The following is a 9091-nucleotide window of genomic DNA, read 5'->3' on the forward strand; positions in this document are numbered from 1 at the left end:
TTGACAGTGGTTTCAATGGGCAGGGGCCAATTGAAACCACTGCTAAAGGTGTATTTAATGTGGCAGCACACATGCCATGGCAACTAGTCAAGGTAGGCTGAGATTGGAGATTTTTGTGCACTGCAGCTAGGATCTACAAATGGCTTCTGGGGGAGAGTAATTACTGGAATAGCTTTTTATGTGCGCCTGAAGTTTCTGAGGTGAGGGGGAATGTGAGCTGGTCACACTGATTTGTAGTGACTGTGAGGCTCCCTGGGCTACGGCGAAGATGCCCGTGGAGTTCAGGTATGACCTCTTTGGAATGGGAGGTAGCTCAGGTGCGAACAGCGGCCCCATCAACACCACAGACAGCTCCGCTGCACACAGACAATGTCGCTATAAACCCATAAGGGCCAAATTTATCTCCAAACCTTTTACGACTCTTTTAAGGAGCTCTCTGGTGATTTAAAGCTGCACTTTCACAATGTCAAGGGACTTGTGATGTAATGTGCCACTGAAATGATTTTTGTTAGACCATCCCTGCCTGCAAATTCGCAATTTGTACTGCAAATGCATCTCCTTTATAGACTTTATAGAGAAGGGTGAAATACTGGGTGAAATATTCAAGCCTGGTTATGGTTGCTTAATTACTTAAAAATGGAAGATATAGATGTAATTATACTTACACTACTAGTTGTTACTGACACACTCAGTATGGTGAAAACCTTAAGATGATGACTGTTTTTTAAAAAAGTCCTTTACCCCTGGTAATGATGCGATGCCAAAGGGGGCATTGGCTGGAAGAAAGTCGGATAAAGCCTCCTTGTTGATCCTAATGACGTTTGGCTTTCCATGATTGGTGTACTACACAATACAGCCCAGTAGATGGCAGTATGAGCACAAGCAAATCCTGGAGAGAGCGCAGGAGTTTCATGGGGAATCTGACACTGAAACAGAGTTATGTACACCACAGTAGTGAAACAGGGGACTTCATGTTTATTTTGGGGGACATGTGACTCAAAAGTGAAAACCTGTGTAGTTACTGGTTGTGGTTCTCAGAACAATGTTCCGTCAGTGCAGCTGGAGCAGAGTCTCCTGTCAAGTCTGGTAACAATGAGCTTGATCCTTCCTTAAATTTGAGTGAAGGGTTGGGAAAATGGGAGCTAACAAGATAGTGACAACAGACAGAAAACCCACAAACACAAACAAATGGTGGAACGATTTGTGTTGTGCAGACTGACACTAAATTCCCTCTTTCAGTCTTAAACAAGAGACTGAATAAAGGCGATCGTTACTTTGCTTTGCAACTTTTCCCTTGAAACACACAGAAGTGAATGTCACACAAGTAAATCACTCAAGTAGCATCGTAATTGTGATCAGAGGGATTTCTTAAAAGAAAAAAAAACTGTTTCAATGAGCCTTGAAACACATACACACACAATCAAAGAGAGAGGTAGAGCGCACGCGGTATTGTTTGTCGTCGCTTAAATGCCATTAATTAAAACGTTAATCTGATTGGGTAGAGAGTGAGAGGGGGAGAGGGTGTCTCTTTCCCAATAGGCGAATCCTTTTTAACAACCCGCCTCGACATAATGATGTAAAAACACTCCGGCGTCTCGTGCGCAACGAGGATCATCGTGGAGATCCGGTGAAGGTGAGAGAGAGAGAGAGAGAGAGAGAGAGAGAGAGAGAGAGAGAGAGAGAGACGCAGGAGAGAGCAGCACTTATTACACGAGTCTCCTCCTCGTCCCCACACCTCAGCTGACAAGTCGGGCCAGCCTGCAACTTCACCGCTGACACACAACTAAACTCTTAAAGGACAAACACAGGCAGAAACTCGTAGAGACGCGTCAAGAGTTAAGCGACCGCTGCCTGCGACAACACGGAACCCACAAGGCGATGGACAGAAGGATGAACTTGAGCGGCGGCGCGGGGGACATTTTTCACAAAACTCTCAGCGCCGTGTCCACTAAAAAAATGGACCCTTTCAGGTCGTCGGTCGGCATTGAACTACCAGCCAGAGACCGCCAGTCACCGATCAGCTGCTTTGACCAGACCGACCCAGACCCGATTCAGCCGGGAGGGCTGGCCGGAGGTAGAGGGGGGGCACTGGGTCTGCCGACCGGATCTTTGTGCGTCAAGTTCGGTGAGAGCGCCAACAGGACCTCGGTGGCGGAGAGCAGCGGCGGAGAGCAGAGTCCCGACGATGACAGTGACGGCAGGTGTGACATGGTCCTTCTGGCCGACGGGCGGACGGTGGCCGCGGGGAAAGGAGAAGGAGGTAAGAAAACCAAAGAGCAGAAAATACTGAGGCTAAACATCAATGCCAGAGAAAGACGACGGATGCACGATTTGAACGACGCGCTGGATGAGCTCAGAGCGGTCATCCCTTACGCGCACAGCCCGTCAGTGCGGAAACTCTCCAAAATCGCCACTTTGCTGCTCGCGAAAAACTACATCCTCATGCAGGCGCAGGCGCTGGAGGAGATGAGGAGGCTAGTGGCGTACCTCAACCAGGGCCAAGCCATCTCTGCTGCCTCGATACCGGCCACCACTGCCCTCGCGGCTCCCGGCCTGGGCGCGTACGAGCAGCCGCCTGGATATTCCTTCCCCCCCGGAGTGGCTGCGTCCTCCTGCCCCGAAAAATGCACCCTGTTCAACAACGCCACCTCCAGCCTCTGCAAACAGTGCACTGACAAGCCTTAACTGCGGCTGACAGAGACTCACAAAGAAGCACATTAGACAACAGACACCACTTTTAAGAACACTTTTTGGAGAGGGCAACCTGTGAGGCTACTGTTGTTCAAGTCAGTAGGCTAGAGACAAAGAAGTAATGCCGATGAATACTTTTATAATATTTACTAAATGCATTCAAAACGCGCTTTTTTTGTTCAAACAATACTTGATTATGTATATAAACCATCCTTAAAGTGCTGGTATGAATGGCAGTGAAGACCAAACAGAAGTACAGTAGGCCTGAGAGGCTGCAAGTGTTGAGTGAGTTTGTTGATCACTTGCTCTGTTATGGACCCTTTTGGAGATTTGGGTGACCTGACAACCTGCGACTTTCTTTTTTATTTCTCTCTCTCTCACTTGAATATATGGACACCTTTACTGGAGCGTTAGTCCAACCTCACTTTGTGCTGCTTCCTCATTTCTTTTCTCTTTTTTTTCTCGCTCTTTCTTTCATTCACCTCAGAGACATTTGCTGTCTGGTTCAAGGCCTGTTTTCATGAACTTCTCTATTGAGCGCGTGGAATGTCACGAACAAGGAACAGATGAATGAAGTAGATGAAGTGAAGTCGTTTGATCAGTCGGATATTTATGTGCTAATTCAGACACTTGTTTATAGTTGCGCACGCTTATACGAGTCTTTTTGGGGGGCACTGTGATATAATAAAATTCCAGAAAATCTTAGAAAACCTGAGTGAAGGTTTATCAGGTGTTTCGATGTGTCTTTTGTAATCTATTAATTTGGATATTTATATTGGATATTTTGCTTGCATTGCACATTGTAGCCTTTTTCACAGTCGCTGCATCTTTTTTCTGCGTTTTCTTTTCTTTCTCACACAAGATGAGGTGTTCGGACGCATCGCGTTGTCAGGTCCAGCTGTGGATTACTGTAGATACCTTAGTTATTCTATGAGCAAAGAGGGCCATTTGTATGTATTTCAGTGTTGAAAAGCTTTATTAAAATATTTTGAACAACAGAAACACTTCTGATTATTCATCTGGTGTGAAGTTCAGCGTCAGCGGAATCAGAGTAATCTGCCTTTAACTTTTAACGTCGGATTTGATGAAAACACTGAAATGTCCAACATGAATCTGACATTTTATTGGTTCAGTCGCTAAACAAACTGCAGTTTTTTATTATAAAATTGGCCCGTGGTGTGTGGGGAGCTCTCCCACTGAGAAAGAATTGTTCAATAATTTTCTGCTCCATCAAAACCGCTAACTTTTCTTCTCTTGAGCCATAAGTGACGCCAAGTCTTGGGAGCGAAGGCCAGACGTGGTGGGCGAACATCGCCTCGAGGCAGAAACAAGATGTTTGTGCTCCTCGGACAAAAAGAAAAAGAAAAAGAAAAGAAACTAACTCTGGCGATCATTGGGATTATTAAAACAATTTCCATGACGGTGTGTAATAATATGTTAATTCGAAAACAAGTGTGTGTGAAAACTGTCGACTGTAATACCTGGCTCCACATAATGAAACACATCGTTAAGGCAATTAGACCTCCAGAATGTGATTAAGGAATGTAATTACGAGGCTGTTCATTGCCGTAATTTGGCGTCTTTAATCACAACGCAGCCATCAGCTGCACTCCCATCGGCTCGCCCTTTGTCCTCCTCACTCGTCTGTCCACACCAAAACATTGTGACAGATAAATCTCTGATCCAAACCTAAAACCAGTACACTGAGGTCCAGGATGCAGACAGGAGGCGAAGCTGGACATCAGATGGGAAGATTTGACACACCCGGGTCAAAAGACTGAGCGCTATACCCAAGCCCGCACGAAGGCTGGACGCAACGTATCAAAATCACAATATAATATGTTGTTATAGTAAATAAAACCCGCATTTTCACTGAGGTGGAGGGTGTTAGTGCTTAATACTCTGTCACGTAAAAAGTGTAGCCAGTGTGAGGCTGCTGGACAGTTCAGCACCATGGACAGAGGCAGCAGATTTCAAAGGAAACAAAGTCAAAAAAGATTTTTTTTTTCACAAAATGAATTCATGTACTGCGATTATTTCTATTATATTCCTACCTTTGAATCATTCTGTATTTCTGTGAGACCACCAGCTTTGATAATAACAGACAGATGCACAGCCCAACAAATAGTAATCTACAATACAATGAGGATTATTTTTTACAACTACGCAAAGTAGACATAAGAAATCTAAATATTTTTATGTAGACAGATTTTATTGCATTTTTTGAGGGCAAAAGGATTATGAGCTAATATCTTGTTTTCATAACAAGTCACTTATAACTCAATAAATTAGAGCAATTTAGGACAGAGAATTTCTATATTTTCAATGCTTCAAACTGACTTTAAGCTTACACAGTAAATAGATAAGAACTTTTACAAAAAATTAATAAAGTGCACATTTGTTTAGTGTTTCTTCTAATAATTTAAACAAAAAAGGCTAAATCTTTGTCACTTTTTACTCATGAAAGTGAACAATAATGTTGCCAGTTTACAGCAGCAGTTCCTGGTTTTCTCCAGTCTCCGATCTCAGCTTTGTGTCTGTATGATGAGCCATTCCGACAACAGGGTCATTACAGTGTCCCATTTAATCCCATCACACCCCTGAACGCCCTGAACGTTCACAGAACAGCCCCTAATCAAGAGAGGAAATAATCAGGAGACATCAAAACAGCTCTGGCATGAAAATCCTGTCAGCAGTTCCTGTTGGGCATCGTCTCGGTGCAGGACTTCACTCAGATATTTCGAGTTCTAACACACAAATGTCATTTTTTCCTCCACTGCTGTTTGGTAATTGAGACTTCACACAAAAACATTAATTATGCAATATGCATTAATGCACAAATGACTGGAGCATTTAACCCATACTAATATTCACATTAGCCCAGAAGAGGAAATTCCCCAGGGGTGAGACAGAGCCATATGCGTGTGGAAAACAGAACACAGCATCTAAAGGAAAACAGACCACAGCACAAAACCGCTTCAAAATGCAGGGAAATGTGACTACTGCCACAGGGGCGACAACATTTAGGTGAAACATCACGTGATTTAAGTAAGACGTTCATATTCCTCTTGATGTGGGCACCGCCAGACACTCTGTGGTGTTCCAGCCGCTGCTACAAGCTGGTGAAATGTCATGTACACACAAGGGTCTTCTGAACGTTACGTTGGTGGGTTGGACTGGGCGATGATGCAGCACTCAGAAGTCTCGTGGAGAGAGAAAACCAGGAGGCTCGAAGCTCTCCTCGCTGGCCAACAACCGCCGCCAGTGGTCATAATAGGTACCATCGTTTTTATTCATGAGTCTAATAAAGCTGAATCTGTCTTAAAGGCGTTTACAGCGAGATTCAGGGCTCATGAATAAAAGTGGAAGATAAAAAACACCCCTTTTCATAAACCATAAAATGTCCAATTTACCATATCAAGGGCCAGCAGGGTGCCTATTCATAACGCGGATGTGATGCATGCTAAGGATGATAAACATGAAAGTCAAAATATACATAAGAGCGTTGAACTGAAATGTCCTCTTCATATCAGTAACAGGCAAAAACTCTGGCAGTGGATTCATCCATGCTGTGTCATACACTGTGTGTAAAGATAGATGTGCTGCACTGGCTGAGGCACCAAATCAACTGCTGGGTGGTAATTCACTTTTGTCAGGCTACTGATAGCAATGCATAATGTTGTCTTTGTGTTGTGCACACAAAATGCAGGCTAATAAAACTGCACAACTAAAGGGCTCAGTTGTGGTTATGTGCTGTGTATAGCCAGTATATTTCTTAAGTGTGAGCTATGGGGGCGATGATATTTAAAGTATTAAGTTGCTCTTGATAGATGGAATAGAAGCCATGTTTTTAAATTTCTTCCAGTTTGGTTCTTTTCAATCTATAGTTAATGAAAGAAATTTTGTTTATACAAAATCTTCTACTGTATTCAACTGTCCATGTTGCAGAAGTCCTCATTATATATTCTACAATCTGCATGGGAAGATTATGACAGGAAAGCAATGAGAAGAGACTCTAGAAGGAGCACATGCAGCTTCAACTTGTACTAGACAGCCTGATGCAGCTTAAGGCACTTCTTTAATTGTATTTCTCTAAAGTGAAATTTGCTAACATGTATCATAAAGTGCAGATTACTGCCCACCTCCCTCGCTCACATGTTCTGGCGATATATTAAACCATAATTTTTCGAGCTCTATTTAAAAAACTCTGTCAGGTGTTTTTATAGTCCTGACACAACCAGATCCTCTGATTGCTGTATCTGGGATCTCCAGCGAGAACAGGCACTAAAACTGAAGCCAAATATATGGCTGCAACCTTTGTAACACTAGCTGAACAATTTCACTGATCTGGAAAAGGCAAATATGCTCTGGTGATGCGGTTTGAGCGAAGTGATGCAGCACCTTCAGTTAGAGGCTCCCTTACAACAAATAAATTAAATATATTAGACTTTTCTGAATTAAGATACTACTAGTTTCTTAACTGCATTGATACAGTTCAGATCATCATCTACAAAAATATTACATTATAACACCATGTTTAGAGGTAAAAGGCTGCAACAAAAAAAAAAAATCTGACAGCAAGACCTAAAACAGCTTTAATCTAATAAAAAATGATCCGACCTTCATTTTATGGCATCTTAACTGTTCATCAAGTGCATATAGAAGTTCATTCAGGTCAATTATCTTGAAATAGTAAAACTCAGTGAAATTTCCTGTGCGTTCCTACGTGTATGTTTTCCTGCTTGCCTAATGAGCTCCTAATTCATTATAGTGGGAATGTTTTTTTTTTTCTTCTCTGAGGCAGCCGTGAGGTCAGGTAAACATATGGTGGCGTGTTTAGCTCTGAAAGCTCAAACAGGGTACAATAAATGACGTAGTAATGTGTGATTATCCTCTCATCTGGAATACAATTGTTGAGTAACATCTCTAATATTCAAACTGCTTCCATATTAATCAGATTACAGCCCCAATCCCCTAATCCCTGTTTACCGATGGCTCTGTTTTTGTGCCGTAATCTGATGTTCTTTTATTCCTCGGGGATTAAAACGTTTTGAGGCGGAGCACAGTAAATTGTGGTGTTGTTTTGGACAGAGCGGGTTCTGTCGCTGTACAGGTTGGTTTTTTTTCCAGAACAACAATTCACTCCGGAGTTGGGCAAACAAAAACAGGTGCAATGGCGTGCTCTTATTGTGCAAATATTTGCACCAAACAAATCAAATGATGAACGCTGTCGGGAGACAATTCTTTTGATTTGTTGACATTTTATAGCATAGTTGCTTAAAAGAAACGTTGAGCTCTGGCGTTTAAATAAATTGGAAGTTTGCACATTGAGAAATTCCTTAACACATCAATTATTTAACACAAAATTTATATATTAATTTGAAAAATGCTTATTTTTCCATCCAATCATTAAATGAACTGCTTATATGATATCGGCGATGTCACAGCAACACAAAAATAGCTTTTTTTGTATTATCCTCTCCACACAGAGGTTTGTAGCACTCGAGGCTCCGCAGACAGCTGTGAACTTTCCATTTCTGCGACCTTAACGTTCAGATAATGTGTTTGATTAGAGCGGATGTGGAGCTCACAGTGACCCAGCAGCCTCTTTGGATCATGTGAGCAGGCAGAAACAGCAGGACACATACACACAGCGGCAAACTTCACACACGGTCAAAAGCTTTAAAAGGCAACGAAAGCAAAACTGAAAGAAGAAAACTGCCAAAACTGGATCATAAACTAAATTGGGCTTGCTTCAGTCTCTGTGTCTGTTCTGTCTGTGTGCGTGTGTGTGCACGGGCGTGCGTGTGTGTTCTTGTGTAGTCTGGGGGGTAGAGAGAGACGGGGATCCCTCGTCCTGATCAATATGCAGATCCTGACCCTCTCAGGGTTCATTAAAGCTAAAGCGAGGTGGATTTCATCTCCAGTCTCTGATATTCATTAACTCTGGCTTCCAGATTGAAATAAAGACATGAGGATGACACAATAACAGCGTGAATCACTCACTGCTCATTTCATACACACACACACTTTCTCTTTGTTTCCCTCGCGCACACATACACACACACACACTCAAAGAGACAAATGATCTGACCAATGGGGAGTTGTGGTTAAAGCTATGAAGAAGCCACAGTCTAATACAGCCTGAAGTGTGTGTGCTGACACAGACAGCTACTTGTTTAATGTGTTGTTCAAACAGATACTCATTACCTGATTGCTGGACAGATTTCTGATTAGATTAGAGCATAATCTGAAGATTAAAATGCTCCACAAACGAGGTTAACGATATTGTAAACAAAAGCATAAAAAAAGACATAAAAACAATCTAAACACTGACTGGCTTTGAGGTCATTTACTGAATAACAATCAATCACATCGTTTGTGCGAGTGCAGAATTATA

At 42.5% G+C, this 9091-nt stretch overlaps 1 protein-coding gene across 1 annotated transcript; it reads left to right on the forward strand.

Moving 5' to 3' along the window:
* Positions 1 to 1878: 1878 nt before the first annotated feature.
* Positions 1879 to 2685, forward strand: bhlhe22 (basic helix-loop-helix family, member e22). The gene has a single exon (XM_041961862.1). The coding sequence runs from the start codon at positions 1879 to 1881 to the stop codon at positions 2683 to 2685; it is 807 nt and encodes a 268-aa protein (XP_041817796.1).
* Positions 2686 to 9091: the final 6406 nt, after the last annotated feature.

Source organism: Chelmon rostratus, chromosome 20, assembly GCF_017976325.1.
Source record: "Chelmon rostratus isolate fCheRos1 chromosome 20, fCheRos1.pri, whole genome shotgun sequence".
NCBI lineage: Eukaryota > Metazoa > Chordata > Actinopteri > Chaetodontiformes > Chaetodontidae > Chelmon > Chelmon rostratus.

Bases quoted from the DNA above. Each gene is read 5' to 3' on its own strand.
- bhlhe22 (XM_041961862.1), top strand. From the start codon at position 1,879: ATGGACAGAAGGATGAACTTGAGCGGCGGCGCGGGGGACATTTTTCAC.